The sequence below is a fragment of the Mastigoproctus giganteus genome, chromosome 11, assembly GCF_048544385.1.
Source record: "Mastigoproctus giganteus isolate SK-2022 chromosome 11, ASM4854438v1, whole genome shotgun sequence".
Classification (NCBI taxonomy): domain Eukaryota; kingdom Metazoa; phylum Arthropoda; class Arachnida; order Uropygi; family Thelyphonidae; genus Mastigoproctus; species Mastigoproctus giganteus.
The window spans coordinates 65,912,563-65,937,238 of NC_143585.1; the positions used below are offsets into that span (position 1 = coordinate 65,912,563).

A 24,676-nucleotide genomic window follows, 5' to 3' on the forward strand; every position below is an offset into this window, starting at 1 on the left:
TGGTTTTCAGGTTCCTTTTATTTTCACAAAAACTATTTCTTGATAGTGTTTCACACAAACGGTCTACTTGAGACTAATTCTTTGCTTGTATATCGCAAAAAATATTGAAGGAAGCGAATAGGTTCGCCTGAACTGGTTCCTGAGAGGTTAATTTAACCATAGAATACTTATTTTTCTCATTTTGGGAAGGACTTCTAACCATAAAACTTTAATCAACGTTGCCAGAACTTTCTGGTATTTCATTTCTTTTGAAATGAAACACCAAAAAAAAAAAAAGATAAGCGGAATAATAAAAGGGTTAAGAAAGATCATTAATTAAGAAAATATTAATGTAACATTCAAAAAAGAAGCCTGTAAATATTGAATTATATTTACAGTAAACAATAGCCTTTTAAGGGAAAAAATGTCGATTACAAAGTACATAGTAAACAAAAACGGCAGCCTTCAGTATGATTAAAGAAATGTTCAAGACTGCTCAAGAATGTTCATGATTAAAGAAATGTTCAAGAGTGCGTGAGAGAGGCTTATTTAAACTATATAATAAAAGGAAAAGATAGCATAACTATCTTATATTCGCATAACTAAGGATTAATACAAAGCTTTATGTCATATATATTTAATTATTTTAAAAAACTACGATGCGAAAATGAGCCAATCGTTCTAAAACCATTCTGAACAATGCCCTGTTCAGACTTCCCTCATATTAGAATTCGTGCGATTAGGTCTATCTGTCTAGAATAAAAACAAAAGCATACAAAGGTCATTCACCCTAAAAAAAACTGAGGTCAAAAACCATAAATTCATCGCCCGTACAACGAATCAATCACTTTTACCAGCTCGCAGAGAATATCACAGGTGTTCAGACCGAGTCAAAGAATCGGTCTGAACACCTGTAATAAAAAGAATGAACCGTTGTTGGAAAACAAGATTCAGTACTGTTTGTCAACAGATGCTATTGCAGCACACATTTTATATTTGTTATGCTTCATGTTACTGTACTGATAATCAACAAAAACCTCTTCTAAACACAGTTGAATATTCATTAGTTATAGATGCGATACGATCATGAGTTGTAACTATTAGGAATTTAAAGCAATTAATTAATTTATTGAAAAATTAAATATGCACAAATCATACTGGTTTTCGAAATTCTCATTCTCTGCTACGTCACAGGTTTTCACTTTTATGTCTCAACAGTTCTGAGGAAAGAGCCAGGGCTCGAACTAAATGGTAAAAAAAAAAAAAAAAAAAAATTACGAAACGGAACGAACATCAAGGTAATAGAACAGTAAGTAGTTAACGTGTATACATGACATTACCGATTCGCATGACCAACAAGAACGGCATTCCAGCGAGTTCCCGTCCATTTAGCACTCTTAAACTAGATTCATATATTTCAAGTGGTACAGCATTTTTATGGTGTTAACGAAGATATGGCCTCTAAACATTTGGTAATTCTTTCATTTTTATTTAACTCTGCTTTCGATAATTGTCTTCGCTGTTTCACTTATCATGCTGATTATTCTGCATCGGAAAACAATATTAAAACATCAAAACTGCCATCATTAACATATCTTCCACTAACATATACACTGTCCAGTCAAAACATTATGACAACCTACCTAATAGGGGGTAGGTCCTCTTCTTGCCGCCACCACCACTGCCACCGCATGGCGAGGCATGGACTCTATAAGACCTCTGCAGGAGGCAGATTGTACCATGTGGCTAAGGTTGCGTCCCGTAGATCTGCGATAGTCCGTGGTAGAGGATCCAAACGACGACTTTGTCGATCCTCGTAATCACAAAGATATTCTGTGCGATTCATATCCGGAGAATTTGGCGGCCAAAGTACAATGGACACTGCTCTTCGTGGACTAATGTTATTAGTGGAGTCCCCCAAGTTTCAGTGTTGGGTCCTTTGTTGTTTTCTGTATTCATTAATGATATTGATGATGGTATATCAGGCTTAATGTTCAAGTTTGCAAACGATACGAAGGTCGGCAGGATTGTTAATGACACTAATGATAGTACACTGCTGCAACAGAATCTAGAAAACTTGAGCAGATGGACTGAGAGGTGGAAATTGAAGTTTAACATTGACAAATGTAAAGTACTGCATATTGGAAGCAGTAACCCCAGAGTAACGTATCAATTGTGTAGTACTACACTGGCAGTGGTATAGAGTGAAAAGGACCTGGGGGTAATTGTGCAGTTAGATATGAAGTTTTCTGAGCAGTACAGACTGTCTGCAAGAGTAGCTCATGGTGTTTGTTTGTTATTTGGTTTTTAGGAGCATTAGCAACTAAGGCCATATTGCTCAGGGGATATGCGGTGGTCATTCCCTGACCTTTCCGCATCCTCCGTATTTGGTGGTCACGGGCTCGAACCCCGCTCTAATCAAGAAGCGTGTGCTACGCACTGCTGCTCCTGCCCACCTGGCTACGGAGACGCCACTAGGTATCTGCGAGGTGATCTGATTGAGGTGTATAAAGCCATGAATGGTTTGAGCATGCTCAATGCTCATGGGATTCTTCCTCTTGTACAAAATAATCGCCTGAGAGGGCATAAATTCAAATTGAGGAAAGACAGTTGTAGGATAGATGTGCGGAAGTTTGCCTTTAGCCAGCGGGTGGTTGATTGCTGGAACAAACTTCCATCTGTCGTTGTAGAAGTTGACAGCTTAAACAGATTCAAGGCAGAACTAGACAAATATTTGGAGCGAGTGGATGGGTTAAATTAGAAGGTGTGTGTGTGTGTGTGTGTGTGTTTGGCTGATGCTATATAAGCTTGCTTTCTTGCATCATGTCCCCTTGCTAATGCTAAAAACCTGAATGTCGCTTTAGTGATCGGCGAACCACTCTCGAACAATACCGGCAATGTGGCAGGGCACATTATCCTACTGGAACATACCTGTGCCATCCGGGGGAGACAAAAACGCAAACTATTATATTAGGGCCACCCATAATTTCTTATATATACCCATTTATGTATTATGTCTGTAAATTGCGTGTGTTCTATGGTCGATTTGCCTGTTTTGTTGGACGAAAAAACCCCAGTTTCTGGGGAAAAAAACCTTACTATCTACGTCTCAGACCGACTAACTCAGCCACAGAGTGAAAAAAGCCCATTAAAGTTCTCCCGTCATTGACGGGATTCGAACCCGGGCCTTTTCCATCCGGTGTGGGGAGGACGGTGAGTCACCATGAAGAGGAGTACGTGATCAGCCACAAACGTTCAATGTGTAGAGGTTTTCTGCAGCCTCCAGGGTCTCCCCCCCCATTCGCCGCTGTGCCATCTTGCGGTGAGGCAAGTGCCAAAGCCGGCCATTTGTGTGTAGTGTGGGTTATGTAAAAGTGTGATGTTTTTTTTTTTTTTTTGTGTGTTAAGTGGCCGGCATCTGGCCGTTTAGCAGCCAGGGGGCAACAAACACCAGGTCAGTCTTCTCGTCTGACTCCAGCCAGATTAAACTATTTGCTCCTGCGGCACGTCCCCAGAACCAAGGGTATGAGCAAGCTCATGGAATAATAGGAAAGGAGAGTGGAAGGATAGCGGGAAGATGGGGAGTACAGTTAGAGGTCACAATAGCTTTTACCCAGAGTGCAGTCTAGGGGTATGAGGCTCCAAGAAATTCCCAGGAAACATCCCATACCAAAACACTGCCGCCACCTGCTTTTTTTGTTTGTTGCTGTACCATCCATCCATGCTGTCCACGGCAAAGGAAAAAAAAACAGTTTTTCCAGTCGTAAATGGTCCAATTAGCCATTCAGACGCAAAGTTTAGGCTCTGTTGGCGATGGGTGGCCATAAGCATTGGTACCTTGGCCGGGCACCTACAATAGATGACTCATACGGAAGCTTGAAAACGCCACTGGACGTCTCCACGTTAAAGTCCATAGTCAGCCGTTCCACCTCTCTGGACCGTGGAAAATTGGCCTGGCAAATGCCGCTGTGGCCACTATCCATCTACTTTTGGAACATCTTAGTTATCTTCCAGAACAGCCCACAAGATTCTCAATCTCACTGTCCATAATACCGTCACCCTTCAACCGGTACCCGACAATTAGGAGTGGTCATAATGTTTTGACTGGACAGTGCAATATATCTGGGTCTCAAATCGGAAGCTTAGCTTGGATAAAGCAACAATAATCTTCCATTTATTATTTTTTTAATGCAAATAACCGTCTCTGATAGGATTCCAATTTTAAAACCACGCTTAAAAATGTTTTTAATATTTAAGAAGTTAAAAAGTTGTGCGTTAAGCTAATATTTAGATACTTTTATCACATCTGTCAATACTCATGTCCAATAACAAACGCAACTTTATCCGATAAATTTCCATCTAAAATTAATTAAGTCGTTTTCTTCTGCAACAGAATCTAAGAGTGACTTTATTTCCATATTCTTCTTCTTCTAGAAGATGTCAACATGAATTGGTAATTATGATATAAACTCTCAACAGAAAGCATTCTCCATTTCGAACGTATGAAAGTATTGGTATAGCGACATAAACACTTGAACTATCTATATAAAGGTCCGTTCGAACTGTAATGATTTTTTTTTTAAATTTCCAGTTTTAATAAGAATTTTTATATTTCTTGCACAGACTACATAAGAATTATTATACAGTAGCGAATTCCTTGGAGACATGACCATTTCTGATCATTACAATATGACACATTTATCTTAAATCGATAGTACAGAGAAGGACATTATAAAAATATATTCCAACATATCTCATTTCTTGACCTGTCCTTCACTAGACTATAATTTCCTAGACACAATAAGGAGAAAACCGAAGACTGCTTGACTGGAAAATGAGAGCACACTCAGAAGAAAATCCAATTAAAGTAAAGGAACCAACTTTCTGAATTGTACCAGGAAAACTGTCTGTAGTATTTATACTTATATTACTGTAACTAGAACACTGACAATAGAACAGAGCAATTTTTACAAAGAAATGGAGAGCGATAAGATGCAAACTAACATTATACATGCTCTTCCATTCAGAGCACAACAAAAAGCCAGCATACATTTTTTATTTTATTTTATTTATTTATTTTTTTTTTTTTGCCTCATTTTAAGCGAGCCACTGGGAAACATAACCTGATCAAATGACACCACTAGCCGCTCATTTTGGAACCCAGATGCATACCTCCACGCAATGTTGCGGGCGCATTTGAACCACCCACACGATTGTCTTTGCAGCCATCTCGGCAGGTTTAATACATTAAGCAACTGAATGAACCTCCGTATATGATCGTGAGGAGAAGAAACTTTTATGCAGCCCAAATTTTACGCACGTTTATGAAGTACGAAAATAGAAAGCAACCAGCCGAGAAGATAAAGCAAAAGATAGGTACAAGAACCGACTAACTGGTACTTCAGGGAAAAATAGAAAGTTCAAAAATATTCATTGCGGGTAAACAGTGAATTGAATTTTAAAGCAGAAACATCTTGGCACTGTATTTTCTGAATATTTCCTTAGTCGGAGTTCTTCAGAATTACAGCTATTAACGTGAGCATTAACTCTGAAGGCAAGTACTCATATCAATGTATATTTGCATAGCAATACAGTATATAGACCCAAATGTTCCTCATCAGAACTGTTTGCATCATAAATTTTAATACATCGCATAACTACACATTTAAAAACATATAAACACCCGACTTTTGTGTACTTGCAGCGTCTGGTGATCTCTAGAGTAAAAGCACGAAAACTAGTAACCAATATTCATTTTAAAGAATTTCAAATATTTGCAATTAATGGTTGCAGCGGATAAATTTAGGGAATTTAATCAATATCCACACAGACTTGTTAATAGCAGGTCATGATTTCGTAATAGCACAAGTTTAAAATAAATAATAACTGCAAATCTGTTAATTCCTTTATCGCATTTCAGAAAATCGGTGCATCTTAAAGTAGATGTAGCATGCACAAGTTAAGGTGCCCACTAAGACCAGGACAATAAGCCAACCGCCTTGTTGTTCGTGATAATGCATAATAAAAACTGGATTTAAAACATGCACGAAATGAACTCCACAAGAGTGCAACATTCCAATATAAAAATGTAATATTTCTGGTTTTTTTATGACGTAAATCGAGAATCCTAAAATATTCGGACTTACTGAGCATCACATCTTTGTTATAATGTCAAGTATGCAAAATAGTTATTTTATTATTTAACTCTTTGAGAAATACATCATCTTAAATAAACACAATTGTAGATTCTAGGTGTTCTCAGAACACATTCAACACATACAATTAATCACACAAAAATATAGAGCGAATTATACATAAGTAATTTGTATGATACATGGAAATTAGAAGAGCTATTTATTAATTAGTGATGGATATAATTGATTATGACTAATACTAATAATCGGAATAATCGATTACGGCATTTTCATAATTTGATTATATGCAAATTAGTCGATTACGAAATTGATTTCGCAATCGATTAATTTGCATATAATCAAATTATGAAAATACCATAATCGATTATTGTAGCTTTAACTAGAATTATTGTACTAACAATGCCAAGAACTAACTTTACCAAATTCTCAGTTTCGGTCACTTTGGAAGATATCTACAGCACACTGAAGGAAGGTAGACTTCATGAGACCTTACTTACTTATTCCCAGGTATTCCAATTGTTACCTAGGGTCTCGAGCTACTTCCATCTCCATTTGTCCACTGTTCTCTTCTATATCTCCCATGAGTATTTTTCACTTTTTTTTTTCAATCATTCTCTGTCTGGTTGTCTTCGATTTTACATTTTTCCCCTTACCATCGGGTCTCCAGTTCACTGCTACTATCAGAGACCTTGTATTTTCTTAAGGTGTAACCTAGCCATTTCCATCTTTTCCGTTTTATGAAGTTTGAAACGTTTTTTTTGTCTTGTTATCTGTCTTATTTCCTTCTTTGTTATTTTTTCTGTACAGTGTACTACCATTATTTTCTTTAAACCCATTCTACAATCGGTTTTATCTACTTTCTTGTTTTACTCATCAGCTATGCTTTGTTCAAGCCACTAAAAATTCTGGATGCTATTCCTTTTTTTTTAACATTTATTTCTAAATCTATTATACTTTCTTTAGGTATATTTCCCATTATTTTAGTTTTATTTATCTGAAATCCACTTTTTGTATACTTTCTTTTATTTTGCGAAGTTTTGTTTGCATGTCTTCTACTGATGAGTATGGTGTCATCAGCATATTCTAGGTCTCCTAATTTCCTACTTTCTATCCAACTGAGACCTATAGCATTTGCGAAGCAAACGCGTTGTTCAAGTTCAATAATGGTTCCTGGCACAGGTGGAACAGACATCTGGCCTTTCAAGAATCCGCAGAGAGTAAAATCTAAAGGCGTCAGATCAGGGAATTGACCACCAAAAAATTTATCCTGCAGTTCGGGCATAAGAAAATTTTGTAACATGTTCAGATATTGGATGCCAGTGATGGTACCTTCTCCAAAGAAGAAAAGTTCGCACACATTGCGACAGCTCATCGCACAAAAGGCAGTTATTTCCGGACAATCGCACTGGTAGTTCAAAATTTCTTGCAGCGTTTCTGTTCCCAATATTCTCCAATTTTGCTTGTTTACTTTCCCACTAGTGTGAAAAGCGAACTCTTCGCTAAAGATAATTTGTTCCTGGAAATTGTCACTGTTTTACATAAGACAGTGACATTTAAGAACAAAATTCCATCCTCTTGGTTTAGTCGATGAACAGCTTCTGTACGAACTGTAACTTTCATGATTTCATCTTCCGACGGCAACTTAGAACGTTACACTGTTGACTTGACGTGTTAAGCCTTGTGACTGGGTTTCGCGTAAAACTCCTTCATACTAGCTCCACTGAGCTCTCACTGACTTTTGTTCAGCAACCACCTTGACTGGGATGATTGCACCAAAAGGAGTCCTTTATGAATTTTCAGTACCATTGAAGAACTATAGATCTACTCTGTAGCTGCTTTCTAAACAGTGTTCGAAATTTACGTATAACAGCGGCCGCAGACTGCAGCTCGTTGAACCAAAGATCACATTGCGCCTTCTCGGGGTGGAAAAATTTTGCAGTTTTGCAGATTATGCTATCGTCTACTGCAGAGCGCACATTTTCCGATTGGTGAATAAAATCTTGAACATGTCATCTATCGACTGGTATTGGTATCAAGTTTGTATCATGTACCCTATTCACAAAATAACGTTTTAGTTGTTGTGTGCTTATGGTATCCACAAACAGGTTTATGTGACCCTGCTGTGGCCTAGCAAGCATTCATGTAAAAAGAAAATTACTACAGAAACCAAGACAACCTTGGAAATATACATATGAGACCATGAAATATAATTTCGGCTTATGTGGTTTCCTAAAAATTTATATTTGTGTTCCCTGGTTCTTGAAAAGAGGTCTTCCTCGTTCATTTTACTGATCTCATCAGAACCGTATACACCTCAATCAAGTTCCCCCCCCCTACCCCTCGCAAAAGATATCTAGTTGCCAACTTTATAGCCAGCACCTTCTAAGCAGTTCTTAATTACTTGCAGAGATTCGACAAATCATTGATAGGACAACACGTGTCTCCCAAGCTGACTATCAATAGTTTTCGTCAAATGTTTAAATTATTAGTAGGTTCAGTATCGTAGAAACAGATGCTGCTTTCAAATGTCAGTCTTTCATCCAAAATTGAATCGATGTCAGGTTCATGGAAAGCAGCTGCCGTTAATGACGTCAATACCATTAAAAATGAGGACGACATGAAGAAACAATATAATAGAGATTCTTTCAATAAAGATTTTTCATGGCAATACACACAAAGCAAAAGTTCCGAAATATAACACGTTTAAACATTTATGAAAACAAAAATCACATATGAAAGTGAGTGGGCATCGCGTCCCCCTAGGGGCGAAGAACTGAAGCATGTGCATCAACTTAAAATATAGACCTTTTACAGTTCTGACTGTGATAACGACCAGTACGAATTCTCTCACCCCTACTTCTTAATTTGGCAAAGCACTGCCCTTACTACTTACTTTGGCAGCTGATTCTCGGTGTCTGCAGAGGACAATTGGAACTAAACAGCAAGGGTTGGACGTCCTTTATGACGCCATCTACAGATAGTGTGGAAATGACCCCAAACTTGGGTATATACAAATACTACATGCCTCTGATAATGCAGGGTGATTTTTCATTGCCTGTCATGACCTTCGTTGGCAGCGCATTTATTTGCAAGGTGTCATACTTCAGCAGAATTAAATTTTCTGATATACATAAATTCAGAATTCAAATCAAGAGTTGATTTGTATTTATTAAAATGTGGCAAAATGAAATAACCTAACGAAACTTTATCATATATAAAAACGTCAGGTAAGATTAGGTTATTTGAAAAGATTTATATAATTTGTAGACAAAATAGTCAACCCTTATACTGTCTGATGAATATTCGGTTAGGTGAGACGACACAAACGAGGGGTAAAAAAAAACTAACACTTCTCTGATAATGAGAAATACTTTGTTTTGTTGTCACGAGAAAACAATAATATAGTCAGATGCGAATCATAATAATCAATGAATTTCATGGCAGATGAAGAATGACAGATCTTCAACAAACTGAACGATAACGTGCAACATCGCAACAGGCTGCTCTTTATTTTGAACCACTGATTACAACGTAGCCTGAATAAAAAACAGTAGAGAAAGAAAGGATTTTGGGTTATGATACACGTCAGAAATAAAGTTCTTGTTGTTCGGGCACCAGCAACTTAGACTATATTATGCCATTGTGTATTATGTCTATACAAGTGTGTGTGTCACTGGCAGATTTGCATATTGTGTTTCCACAATTTGCTTGGGCTGAAAAACCCGGAAAAACCTCTCACTTTGCCTGTAAACAATGAATTTCATGACAGACGAAGAATTACAGCACTCCAACCAACTGAACGATGACGTTTGACGCCGCAATAGGCTCCTCTTTATTTTGAACCGCTGATTAGAAAGCAGATTAGATTAAATCCCTCCCTCCGCCTAACTACAGCCTCGATTGAAGAGGATTATAACTTTCTCTAAACGAGTAACAAATGGGCGAAACCATATATTTTCAAGGCGGCAAGGACCCGTCGATGAATTATCGAACATTTGCTCGTACAGATAAGGACATCATAATTCCACTGTATTAGTCGTGTAAGACCGCACGTGGAATACTGTGTTCAAGTATGGAGACAGCGCCTAAGAAAAAGTACCGAGCTTCTTGAAAGGTCCAAAGACAATGAGACTGGCAAGAGGGAAACCATATAAGGAAAGGCTTCGCATATATGGGCTAAAGAACTTGGCTAGATACCCATGAGACTTCTCTGAGAGAATAAAAACTTTTATTAGGGCCACCAAAGTCCAAACTTATAAGTCCATAAATTGAGTGCATTCTATGGTTGATTTTCTGAGAAAAAGAAAAATCCTTGCTATCCACGCTTGAGACCGACGAAATCAGCCGCGTTGTTTTAAACGCGGTTAATATAACCACTGTGCTACACGCTCAGACATAAGAGGGAAATTTTATTTATTTATCATGCAGTCCCAGCCAAACCTTGGCAATCCCGCCGTATATTTACAATTTACAGATTTATAACAAAAAAAAAAAAAAAAGTCACAACCAGGTCTAATGTGCAAATCATATGTTAAATAAACCTTTCTTGAAGCACAAAATTCATATAGAGACACCACTGATAGCACAAAAAGCCATACGCGGGTACCACACGCAGTAGCATGATAAGAAGAGACGCACCAGATTACACCCAAGGAGCACAAAGAATCGCAATCTAGTCCACAAACCATTATCTCAGAATTCTTGGATCTTCTTTGCAATTTAACGCAACTGAAGCAGTCATGTTAACCTCACACTACGATTGGTTGTTGTAGAATTTTAAAGGCATCAGTAAATTAGGCCATATTGAGCCATATATAATAATGTCTCTAATCTGCGTGTGTTCTGTGTCTGTTTGCTGGACAATAAACCTGGGTTTTCTGGAGAAAAAACCATGAAAAAGATCTATAAAATTTCCTCGTGTCATTGAAGGGATTCGAACTTAGGTCTTTTCCACCAGGTATGGAGGAAAAGGTGATTATGTCAACTGTGCTACCCACAAGGGCGGGCACTATGAGCCAAGCCAGCACCGTGAACCAAGACGACACAGAAACATCAGATAATTTGGCACAAAAAACCAAGTCAGCGCAGAGAATCCGGATGACTCAGAAACATGAGCCAATTCTCCACCCAGCAGAGGGGATATCGCCAAACGATCTGAGAAAGAGGATAGTAAAATGAATGAGGGTGGGGTTGGTTGTAAGAAAATTCTTACAGCCGGAATGGTTATGACTAGAATAACTTGTTCCCATAGGTAGCTGAGGCCAACGGCTTAAGGAAATTCAAAGATCAATTGGATCGCTACCTACATGAGCAAAATAAATAGGTAACTTTTTTTCTTTTTTTTTTTTTTTTTTTTTTTTGATGGTGTATCAAAACCCAAGGATTTCCTTACGCCATATGGCTAATACTAATACCAAATAGACTACACTATACTTCTGGGCTATTCGATCTACTTATATAGATCGAATAGCCCAGAAATTGAAATAATGAGCCAGGTATTTGTAGCGTATATGGAACTCGGAGGCCCACCCCTGAAATTCCGCACCTACACGTTATCTCGGAAAAAAAAAAAAAAAAAAAAGTTACTACTGAATCGAGATTTAACCCAAACATCAACAAGCAACGCTACTTCAGTAACGATTGACTTCGCCCCGACCCTCTTGTAAAACATAACACATTTCGAGAAATGTGATCTTTCTTTCAACAGTTATTTCATGAAGCAACAAAGCGTTACTACATTACAGAGAGGTCAAAATATACGTAAGCTTACGATGTTCGGAAAGACACACTCAAGGCCACTAAATAACGTTCAACTGGAAGTTAAGGTTATCCTTCGAGATAAATGAAAATCGTGACGGTCTGATGATCACACACCCCTCCTCATTTCGGTTCCTAGTAAATGACGTCTCATGTGAGTGGGCTCTTGAAGGTTACCAAAGATCCAGATATAGACCACCCGAAGGTGTACACAACACCGGCAGACAGATAATACCTAAAGCAAACAGACTCACTTTTCTGATCATAGCCCTATTTAATATGCAATTAAGGATATCCTAATAAAGGAATCGCATAATCTCTGAATATAAAACATGGAAGGAGAGATGAAACATGTGATAACATTCCACCATTATAAAAATAATTTTAAATATTTATTTATGCATAACGATATATACAATTTCATCATTACCGAAACAGGATGTCATTATAATAATATTTATGAAGGTAAGGTAAGAAAAACTGAATACATACACTGAAACTAACATACCGGAGGTATATTACGTTCGGCGTATGTGTTCGGTATGTTTATAAAATTGTAAAAGTTGTATGAAATTTTATATGAGAACATAATTTACGTTACATGAAAACGTAATTTATCACACAAAAATTCAGTAATAATGTGAACGCCATATCTACCAGCGACAACAGTAGAAAGGACAGCTGAATGTGTGTACGGAGATGTCTTGCTGGTACAATTCATGAATACAAGACTGTCATGTGATATCCAAATTCAAAAGCCGGTTGGATTTACGTTTTATAATTTCGCTATCCAGCATAGAGGATTCTATAATACTTCTGAAAGCATCACAAAAAGATGAGCGTAATAATCTGCTGAGGGTAAGTTGCCTTTCTATTAAAAGGATCTATCTCCTCACCTTTTTGGTACAAAGAATATCAAATAACGGAAACATATTTACTGTATAAAATTTTAGGGTTAACTTAACAAACAATACAGTATATCAATTTGAATACACAACGGAATTCAATTAGCAGGCTTACTTTTAGCATCAGCATTAGCAGTGGCGAATGATGCCAGAAAGAAAGCTTATACAGCATCAGCCAAACACACAACACCTCCCATTTCACCTATTCATTCTCTCCAATAGTTTATCCAGTTCTTACTTGAATTTATTAAAACCATTAGTGATGGAAGTTTGTTCCAACAATCAACCAACCGTCGGCTAAAGGCAAACTTCTGCACATTTATTCTGCAACCGGTCATCCTCAATTTGAAATTGTGCACCCCTCATGTGTGGGATCTGAGCAAGAGGAACAAGCCCACTAGCATTCAGCTTGTTCAATGCACCTCCATCAGATAACCTCGTGGGTGCTTAGTCTCCAGACGCTGCAATTTTCAGAACTGAAGCCTTTCCTGTAAGAGCACCCCTTTGTTCCACACACCAATCTCCTTACCGTTCTCTGTACTCGTTCTAGAAGCTCTATATCCTTCCTAAAATGAGGCCTTTAGATCTGCATGCAGTACTCAGGATGTGGCCTGACCATTGCCTTATACAATGGGATAATCAGCTCCTTATCCCAGCTAGCAAAATACCTGTATAACAGTTGGTACTACACAGTACCAACTATGTACTACCTGTAAAACACAGCTGGAACATTACTCTGGGGCTACTGCTACCCATATGCAGTACTTCGCATTTATCAATGTTTAACTTACTTCAATTGCTATCTCTCAGCCCATCTGCCTAAATTTTCTAGATCCTGTTGCAATAGCATACTATCATTAACCACCCTGCTAACCTTTGTATCATACAAAAACTTGGACATTAAGCCTGATATGCCTTCATCACTATCATTGATAAATATAGAAAACAACAATGGGTCCAACATCGAACGCTGGGGGGACTCCACTAATAACATTAGTCCATGAAGAAAAATGTCCATTTATTACCACTCTGTCTTCTCCCACTCAACCATCCCTTTATCGATAGCAGCAACTTACCCTTAATGGCACATTGCTCCAATTTGTACAGCAGTCTTTATGTGCAACAGTATCAAAAACTTTCCTGAAATTCAAGTATATGATACCAAATTTTTTTTCTGCATCCAGTTCCTTTGTGATCACATCATAGTAACCAAGCAAAAATTGTCAAACAAGATTTCTACCACCTTAACAAACCCATGCTGTGTTTGAAGTATAATTGTGCCTTCTCTAGATGATCCTGCATTTCTGCAATTCTTTTACTGGAAACTCCATGATTTTCCCTGGAACAGAAATTAAACTAACAGGTCTGTAATTACTCCTGTCACTTTTTGATCCCCTTTGTGAATTGGGAATGCATTCGCACATCTTCAGTCCGCCGGGACCTCCCCAGAATCCAAGGATGCTCTCATAATTATGGCTAAGCGCTTGATTACTTCCCTCGCTGCCTCCCATAATATAACTGGTTAGATCCCATCCACCCCAGGTGCCTTTCTTATGTTTAACTTCAACTATTTTTATTCCACTTTCCTTTCAGTTATTACAAAATCATTTAGCTCCCTGTTAGTGCTTGAAAAACTTCTGGCACCCTCTTCCTAAAGAATTCCTCGTGTGTAAATGTACTCGTAGATGCAAAGTACTCATTCAGTTTGTCAGTAACCTGAGCAGGATCACCAACAGTCGAACTATCAATATCAAGTGGACCAATCTGATTCATCCCCTTCCTTCTAGAGTTTACATAAGTAAAGAAGTCCTTGCTGTTTTTGTTTGAGTCCTTTGGCAAAGAGTTCTCATAATCTGCCTTAGCTTGCCTAACCTCCTAACCATAGGCTTCTGTGTCACCTGATAATTTATATGTATCCCATGCACTTTTCTTCTCTACCACGAGTTTTGTCAATTCATCTGACATTCATTTAGGCCTATACTTTCAAGAGTATTTCTTAGTTGGTATGAAAAGTCTAGTACTTTCTATGATTAATTCCTTGAACACTTCCCTTTTAGAATTTGCTGATGGTAACATCATCAGTTGGTTCTACTGTATAGAATTTAAAAACTGTCTGACCACTGTAGTCACCTTTACGAAAGAAAACACCCCTCCTTTTACCCTTTATGGTAGTTACACCTTTAAGTAAATCTCAAATCAATACACTATAATCACTGCCACCTAGTAGTTCTTTTATTTGCAGATTCTTAATGCATGAATAATCAATGCTGATAATCAGATCAAGAGTATTACTCCCTCTTATTGTCTCTCTAACGTGCTGCTGTAGAAAACAGTCATCCAATATATTCACAAAATTCTTGCGAGTCTGTCGGTTTCCAACCCACAAGTTCCACTCAATATCTGGATAGTTAAAATCCCCCATTATAAGACATTCTGATTTACTGGCTCACTATTTCCTTGTAGAGCTGTTGGTTGTACTTATCACAGTCATTGGGCCTATAACACATTCCTACTCTTATTTTTTCTTTCCCAATGCACTGGCCACCCATATCAAGCACATGATATGGGTGGCCAGACGTACGCGCTGCCCAAAGTGCCGCGTACGTCTTCTGTCTCATTCTGACAAAGTGCGGCTGGAAGGCGAGTCCAACACCCAGGTGAGGCTTAGGTCTGTGTGGGAAGTTACCCTTTGCACCCTTTCCCCGCCAACGAAGATTTTAACATCATTTTTAACTTTTTTTTTTTTTTTTTTTTTGTATTTGGAAGGGTTCAGATGCAACCCAACTATGGCTAGATAGTTTTCCAGTTTCGTTATCGGTGTAGAGGCCTGTTGGTTAATATCAAGAATATGATCAGGATGGTTTGAACTCACGTAGAAATTCTGATCATCGGCATAGGAGACAAAGTTAGAATTACATGCTAGGAAAGGTTCCAAAACTGCTGCGAAGAGGATTATTGAAAGCACACTCTCTCTTGCGGGATGCCTCTTGTGACGTCGAAAGTTACCTGGAAGTCGTTGACAGTAACAGACAGATGTCTGAGAAGTAGGATGGACTTCAAAATTTGTAGCAAGGTATGGGCCAGATCGAAGTAGTGCTTCAGAATAGTAAAGAAAGCTGGCAGATATATTCTATCGTATGCCGATTTAATGTCCAGGAAGATGATGTCAATCTGGAATTTGTTGTTGATGGCCTGTTGGACTCTGAAGAGGGTATCTAGAAGATTGGTAGTTGTTGATCTCTTGTGCAGAACGTTATGAATGCACTCGAGGCTGTGACCAAAGCAGTGCTGAGCAATTGCTGCTGAATCACTTTTTCAAAGACTTTAAGTTTCTTTCTTTCTTAAATATAGTGAGGTCTGAGAAAAGTTGAAATTTCTGCCATTTCCGGTAGGCCTTCTGCTGCCTGATGAAGACCAACTTGGTTTCCTTATTAAAACACCGATTCGACTTGCTACAAATCCTAACTTTCTTGGCTGCACCACGGAGTGCAATTAACTTCAATTGTTTGGACAAGGCCATAGTGGCATCCTCTATCGGCTCAGAATAGAGCGTGGCTAGGTGGGCAGGAGCAGCATGGGTAGCACACGCTTCTTGATTAGACCGGGGTTCGAGCCTGTGCCCACCAAATATGGAGGATGCGGAAAGGTCAGGGAATGACCACCGCATATCCCCCTGGAGCAATATGGCCTTAGCTGCTAATGCTCCTAAAAAAAAAAAAAAACAATCAGAATACAGGCATCCCAAGTCAAATCCGCTCAAGCACTGTAAAATGATGTCCGGCTTGAAATGTTTAGTAGAGAAGGCAACCCAGGCAGTTCAGCGGCATACTCATCGGGTAACTCAGGGGAATTGCCATGCATGGATGAATAAGATCACATTACTGAAGTACGCTTTGAGGTATTTCCTGATTATTTGTTTATTGTGAGTTCTGCATACATCTATTTTCATTCCCCAGAAGGCTCGCAAGGCTTTGGGATGCTGGGCTTGGATTTGTTGTTTAAAGTGAGATTCGCGTCTAGTATTGCCCCTTGGAACTTGACAATCTGTGGAAGTCAGAACCTTTCCTGCTAATTCCGGAAGTAAGGTATCAGCGGCGGATGTCATGCGACTTGGTAAAGATGAGATAGTTTGACTTCTGGGGATTAACTGAAAGACCAAAAAATTTGGCATATTGGCAGAAAGTATTAAGGTAGTTGTTTAAAGTTTCTGAGAAGGTTTGTTTTCTTGTGGATCAACAACCTGGCAGTTGCATGGCAAGTAACACAAAATATCATCAGCATACGACAGGAACGCTGGAACTTGGTTCATAAATGGAATGAATATTGCAGCGAATAGCAAAGCTGAGAGAGAGAGAGAGAGAGAGAGAGAGAGAGAGAGAGAGAGAGAGAGAGAGAGAGAGAGAGAGAGAACCATCTTGTGGATTCTTACTTCTGCGCTTCTACAGACTGTGTTGTTATTGCATGTGAAGTGAAGCATTCTCCTATGTAAAAGACTTTTGAGGAGCTTGAGTGTATTGCTGGATATCCTGTAGAAACTATTAAGTAATGCGAGGAGGGATGTGATTTGGACTGAGTCGAATGCAGATTTCATGTCCAGAAAAATGGTGTGTAGATCCTCATTGTCATTCCAGGCTTGAAGTATTTTCTGCGATAAGGACTATACACAGGTTACAGTAGATCTATTCGGCATGGCATAATGAGTATGATCTGGCCTATGCGCGAAGACTGCGCATACGCCAGATTGTGAAGTGCATCTATAATGACGTTGCGAGTGCAACGTCATTATAGATGCACTTCTCAAGGCATTTCAGGAAGGGAGAGGCGATTGATATTGGCCTGAAGTCCACAGGTGTTTTCGCATGAGGCTTTTTTGGAACTGCCACGACTCTGTAAGTCAACCAGCTTGCAGGCGCCTGTCCCTGTTTGAGTATTTTGTTGTAGAGGTGGGCGAGCTCTCTGCTGATGAAATAAGAAGCAATTTTAAGACTGAACAGAGGTATTGCGTCAGCTCCAATGGTGGACTTCTCAGGTTGTGAGTTTATGATTTTAATTAGCTGTTCTTCGGAAATTTCGATGTTGCTGGTAGTTGAAGAAACGTTGAGCGCTTCATTCCAAGGATATACTTCAGACACTCTGTGATCTCTCTTAAAATGCAGCACGTGGTCACACCATTCCTGGACATGCAAAGCTACGAGGGTGCAGGTATGACTTGTTGACCACACACGTTTGCCTCTGGACAGCCGGCCGTTCATGAAAGTGTCAATAGCTGATTGTTTGATATTCTGGAAATTCATCCTCGCTTTGGAGAATCTGGCATTTGAATTTGGCATAACCAGCGTGGCTAGGACTATAAAGCTACTTATAGAGTATGATTTAATATGACCAGTAGGTCAATAAAACGGCAAAATTCTTCAAAACTTATCGTTTCTTGGAGCTGAAAATTCATTGCCTATCGCGTCGATACTCTCGCCCCAGAAGATACTGAATTTTAGTTGTGCCTGAAATAATTTTCCATTTGTTTGATTTACTGCACTGTTGTTTTCAATAATCGTGGATGGACAGAAAAGGAGGTATTTTATTTATATATATATATATATATATATATATATATTATTCAAAGCCTATTCTTCATACTGAATCTATAATTACGTCTAATTTTCAGAGCAATGTAGGTGAAATTTTTGTTTTTGCTGAGTTCTAGTAACTGAGTATATACCAGAGGCTTAAATTACAGTAGGTAAAGTTAAAATCCTCTAGACTTAAATTAAGGTATTGTTTCAAACATAGGTCAACGCTTAATGATACGAGTGGCTCAATACCAAAATTTCGAACACAATTTCAAAATGTTTATTTATTATTATTTTTTTTTCTTTCCATTAGTTATCACTTTATTCACTAGAATATAGGTCGAAAGTGATTTGGACGGTTTATTTCATGAGAAAATCGATTTCTAATCAGAATAATGCCGCAATTTAGATACTTTGAAGTAAAGGCTTGCAAACCCGGTTAATCTTAAATGAATTCCAGAAGACAATTCACCAGAAATGACAGTTCATATCTGTAAATTACTCCAGTTAATTGAGTTTGGGGTATCAGTTCAACAGAATGATTATAATACCGAGAATAATAATAATCTTAGTGAGTCCAGGACACCACCTCGTGCCACGAGAACAATGAAGCATACTAGTACAAGAAGGGCACGTAGCATTTGAGTAAACTAAATTTGCTCCTGAGTGCATCGATCTCATATTGTGGACGTACTGCACCACAAGTTGCTCTGGTATTACACTATGTACTTTAAAATAAAAATTTATGTGTTTCTAATTAAGGTGCATAGTGCAACATCCAGGAAAATCGTGGTGAAGTGCGTCAAAAATATAAGATCGATACATTCAGTGCAGAGAATAACATCAACTGCATATCAAAGTTTTCATGGCAAATACACGTTTACTAACAACGGGGTCTAAGTTTTTAAGGCTCAAAATATTAGTGCTGATGTTCTCATACTCAAACAGCCTGATTTCAGTTTCTAGATTAATCCGTACTAGCATTCACAAATTACTTATCCCGTTTTTCTTCTATTGTCTTTATACGTTCTATAATGCATCCCAAATCCCATATCACTGCCTTCAAATACAAGAATTCATTCAGGAACATTTTTAAAATAAAATAAGACTACTTCCAATTGATTTAAAAGAAAATTCTATTCATACTCAATGACGATATTAATACCATTTGCTTTTCTCTAGAAAATGCGCACAGGAAGTCAACCAACTCCTTTTAATGCATATGAGATTATTGACTGACTTCTCATTAAACAGAATGATTAATTGAGAAGTCAGTCAATATTCAAAACAATTAAGCTGAATGAAAATAAACAGCTATTGGAAGAAATCAGATGCGGGGGGGGGGTCATCTATGTTGCGAAACTTTCAAAAACTTCACACGAATAGGAACATAAGCTTCTCCGAGTTGTTGATTTGTGACTTCCTTGACTAATGCTGCAGACAGCTAAGACGTTCTTAAAAAAAAAAAAAAAAAATTTAAATACTGAAATTAAAATATGACACCGAATACACTGTACAAGCTAGAAAAAGTGCAATGAATTCCACTGCCTTAAAATGATAGTTTCGTTATCACATGTAGGAAGTAGTCTATAACTCCAATATTTGTGCAATCGGCTTTTCTTTCTGTGGTCTCTACCAAATCCTGTGCTTCATCACAAGAAATGAGATATTATTATTATTATTAGCCATGTGGTGCAAGGAAGCCCAAGGCTTATGCCGCACCAGCCAAAACAAAAAAAAAAAAAAAAAAATCCCAAGTTACCCTGAGAGAGAGAAGTAGAAACGAATCACCAAGAAAGAGAAGAATGATGATATCCAGCACAGGACCCTGGGTGTGCCAAGCCCATACTCACCAGATGTGAGTCCCTCAACTAACTTTCTGAGCTTACGTTAACTGAATTATCCCATCATCACACACTTCTTGAAGAAAGGATCTGGCAGAGATCCTGAAAAGTAACGGATTGTAAAAATTTTGAGTTGTAGAGACAACTGTGTACAAATATGTACTTCATTAGCGAACACAATAACTTTTAAAAGTATTACTATTTACATGGACTTGGTGTACTCGTATTTCCTTTTAATATGGGATAGAAAATATCTTATAAGGCTAAAGTAATTAAATACAGTGGATCTCAGGTATTCTAAATATCCAGGATATGGACTGCTTCATTTATTTTCCGATAAGTCTGGCCAAGCGATTACGGACACTACTTCAAAATCTGGTAATGGATTAGATGACTTTATTACAGAAAAATTCTAATTACTATGCCTAGTTTCACTGCTGAAAAAAAATCTAATTTAATGCTTACTTTTAAGAAAACTGTGCAGTAAACTTTAATGTACAGTTTTTTACAATAATCTTTCCATTTAAGAGGAAGAGATTACTGTATATCTCTGGAAAGAAACAAGAATTAGAAATGACCCCCAGTGCAACAGGAAGAACAACAAATTTTACGATGGTCACGTTTAAGACTGTTTTGGGTGTCATAAATCACTGGAACTGCATCATAAGTGAACAGATTACATTGTCAAATAAGCAAGCACTTCAGTTGAAAATATCGATGCTCTCATCTGAAGTCTACTTGTCAGAGCGCTTTCATGAAAAAAGCTATAGGTACCAAAGTTCAGAATTATAGAATTATTCAACAAATCTACGTGTGTAGAACAACTTAAAACTTGTCTCCATGTTTTGAAAATAAATGATCGTTTGGCGCGATAACTATTCGCCTTTAGTACCCGGATCCGGTTTCACGATGTTTGCAGTTTCAACACACGAATTTCCCTTTCCAAGGAAGCAGTATTCTACCACACACACGTGGGAAAGAATGGTATTAACCTGTCAGGCAGGAGGAAAACCTAACAGTGGCTGTTAAGTTTCTCCCCGTTAACTTGAGTAAAAATTTCCCACCTAACATGCGATGCGGTTCAATGCGTGACAGTCTAATTGGGCCTCCCCTACAGCTTAACAACCTGGCGCAACTTATTCAGACATTCTGGCAGCGCTCTTCACCTTTCAGTTATGAAGGTGTCAGTATTTGACAACAGGAACTTCGACACACTTTCAATTTTTTCTTAAAGTTAATATCCGAAAAATATTTATAATCTTTACCTTTGACCTCTCTTTCAGGAATATGATTTATTTGCTCTATGTTGGTTCCTCTACATTTTATCTAATTGATCTGCTCGGTCAACGTGCACAGAGAGCTTTTATAATGCTGAGGAGACATTAAGATGACAATAACAGAAGTGGGGTAATTTTTGCAAAATATGCCGGAAATACCAATCTCCCCTACTTCACTTACCCCCCCCCCCCCAAGAATGGCGCTACACCGAGATGTTCCACTAGTTCAAAACACGAACCAGAAGTGCCATTTTTTTTTTTTTTTTTTGTTGTTGTTTTTGCGGATACTGCTTTTCTAAAGGGGGGGGGGGCATTACTAGATAATACTACGCTAATGGGTCTTAAGATCAGTAAGAAATTCCTCCTTATTTTATAACTCAAAAAACAAAGAAACTACATATGTATTTTAATGCATAAGGAAAACACGATGGAAGTGACAAAACCTTTGCCCACAATTCTAATGGGAAGGGAAATCTCGTTTTTAACGATATACGCTACTCTTTGGCTAAACAATACAGAATATTGTAGCATCCTTCAGCCCATATTATTGATCTTCGAAAAGAAGCTTGAGAAAAAAAAATTGTAAGAGTGAAAAACAAAAATAGCAGGGGAAAATGTTTCCTATCGGATACTAAGAGTGCCAATGGTACCCATATGTCAGGGAAGAGGGAAGGGTGTAAGCAAGGATATCAGATAGACATGAATTTCAATAAATAATCCAGTTTTTCTTTAAACAATATGCTCTATTATAATTGTCTTATATGATAAAACATGCTATGCTAAATATCATAATGAACGAGCTAAAACTGTCAAAAAATCAAATCTAAAACGTGTTCGAAAAATTTTAGTCTGAAGAATGTACATTTTTCATGACTAAAATTTAAAAAAAAAAAAATTTCAAAAGTTAAAAGGAAGCAGTTCAAAAATCAGAGCCGTGCTCGCCTATATGGATGCCCCAGTAGAGAGCGACCATTTTTAACTAAAATATTTTATTTTCATTCAATAATACTGAATTCTACCAATCTAAATTTACCTCAAACCTATATCACAGGAGTCAAAATTACATTACAGAAGAAAATTCAGCTTGGTCAGTCATTGTACATAGGATACATATAACTGCTAGCAAAATTGAATATTAAATAATAAAAGAGAAGCTGAAGTTACAGGGTTCAGATTACCAGCCTCGGAGACAAATAAATGGTCAGATAAATGTTGTTACAGAAATCCAAAATATCTGCAAATCGAAAAATACTAAAACATTTTAATCAAAAAAATGTTATAAATCCAGCACTTACGTAGATTTCGCCTTAACAATTTTGATTAACTTAATTTTTTTTTTAAAGTTCCATAATGAAAACAAACACAGTGGATGAATGATATAAATTAGTCATGGGGGTAAGTGAGGTAAAAGCGAAAAATTCCAGTAATTCCACAATATTTATGACATTATTAGTAATCAGTTACTGCAACCGAACCAACTCATGATTTGCGTATTGTTCATTCGACTTATCTGCTTTACAGTCCATTGAGATTATACTAGTTGTGAAAAAGGGTTCGCCTATCACGTACATCAACCACTTGTCATGCAGAAATCACGTGTGCTATATTCTCTAATGCAGGTGATGGATGGTGTACCTAGAACGGCACTTATCGAAAACATACCTCGCACCACACTACACCAAGTCAGATAAATTCATTCAAGCAGATATCAGCTGAGGTCAATAATTAGGAAACCAAATCCGCTATTTAACTCATACAGATAAACGATACAATACGGTTGCACCTCCACACATTCTTAATAAAATATTTTGTCTACGGGAGCCTGCACATGGCAACGCACTGTTCGGATATGCAGGTCTTTTTTATGCTATTGAGTACTATAAAATATTACAGAGGCAGCTAGCTATTCATAAAAGCACTAGCCGTGTTGATACAAACATAATGCAATATAAAGTAGGATTCGGTTTTACACTAATGAGCGCACAAACAAATACTACGCTACACTACTATTACTACAAGTAAACAGATTGTACGTATCCCCTTATGGCTACCACGAAATCACGTACGTTTTCTCTTAGCCTATCGGTGCCTAGCTGCTCGTAAAACCGGGACAATTCGCACAGCAAATGGATTTGATATAACAGGGATTATTAAAAAAAAAAAAACTTAATACTACAAAAAAGGACAAGCTATAAAAGATTTATTATTTTTCTAATTTTGATTCTGCATTAAAATACCAACAAATGTACCTAAAGAAAAGTATACTGTTATGCCCTCCAATGGTTTTGTATTTACCACAGATTCTATCTCAGGAGCCGGCATTTTGCCAAGTAGCTAAATTACAAATTTTGATTACACAGCAATGTTTTGATAATGATTATGCTAAAGTGTGGAAATAATCGAAACAAATGAGAATCATTATAAGATCGTGTACAAGTAGCAATACCGGGATTTATATATAGCATCAAGAAGTCAGAAAGAGAAACCTTCCCTGCAGTCACTTACCTGTTCCATAGCGCTAGAACCATCCCAAGACAACTATGAATGTCAATTAAATATATAACCACTTAGCTTCAACCCCAGAAGACATTCAGAAGTTATGAAGTAACTAAGCCTACACTATTTCTGCCATATTCACTTTATCGATCGTCAACGAAGACAGTTTTTGAAGCTACTGTCGCGAACACCGACAAGGACTCTGTGAACACTAGACACATACTACTGATCGTGCGCTTTGGCCCGCGCGTTTCCCTGGTGATGCTTCGGCGATTCCATTTGAGTACTAGGGGTGCACTCGTGTACATCACGCAATTTATTGACGACTGCTATTATAATACTATCCAAAATAATTAAGTGTTATAGAGCACGACATCATAATCACAAATCACGAAATTGTATACCCTAAAACTAAATATACAGAAGTGGGTAAGCGAACCCTGCAACGTGTTCCTTCCTGCAGTTATTGAAATGAACCCAACTCTACAATCATACCGCACCTCTTCAATTTGAAAAATAAAAATAAATAATAATCAATTTTCATTACAAAAACAATCGATTTTTTTAAAATATGTATATATATATTTATCAGTGGCCATTGATTGGCAGTTAGAGTCAGGGAGAGCGGATGTGGGGCAGTTAACTCTGTAAGATTGCATTCAAGAGGGTGGGTGGGACTAAGAGATTCGTAACAAT

General features: G+C 37.7%; 1 protein-coding gene across 1 annotated transcript in view; it reads right to left on the reverse strand.

Moving 5' to 3' along the window:
• Positions 1-24,140, reverse strand: part of LOC150078076 (uncharacterized) — a 511,382-nt gene extending 487,242 nt beyond the window's left edge. The window contains exon 1 of the mRNA XM_090384455.1: positions 23,990-24,140. Within this exon, the coding sequence (XP_090240581.1) occupies positions 23,990-23,998 (9 nt within the window). The 5' untranslated portion in view covers positions 23,999-24,140. The remainder of the gene's footprint in view (positions 1-23,989) is intronic.
• Between the last annotated feature and the right edge of the window lie 536 nt (positions 24,141-24,676).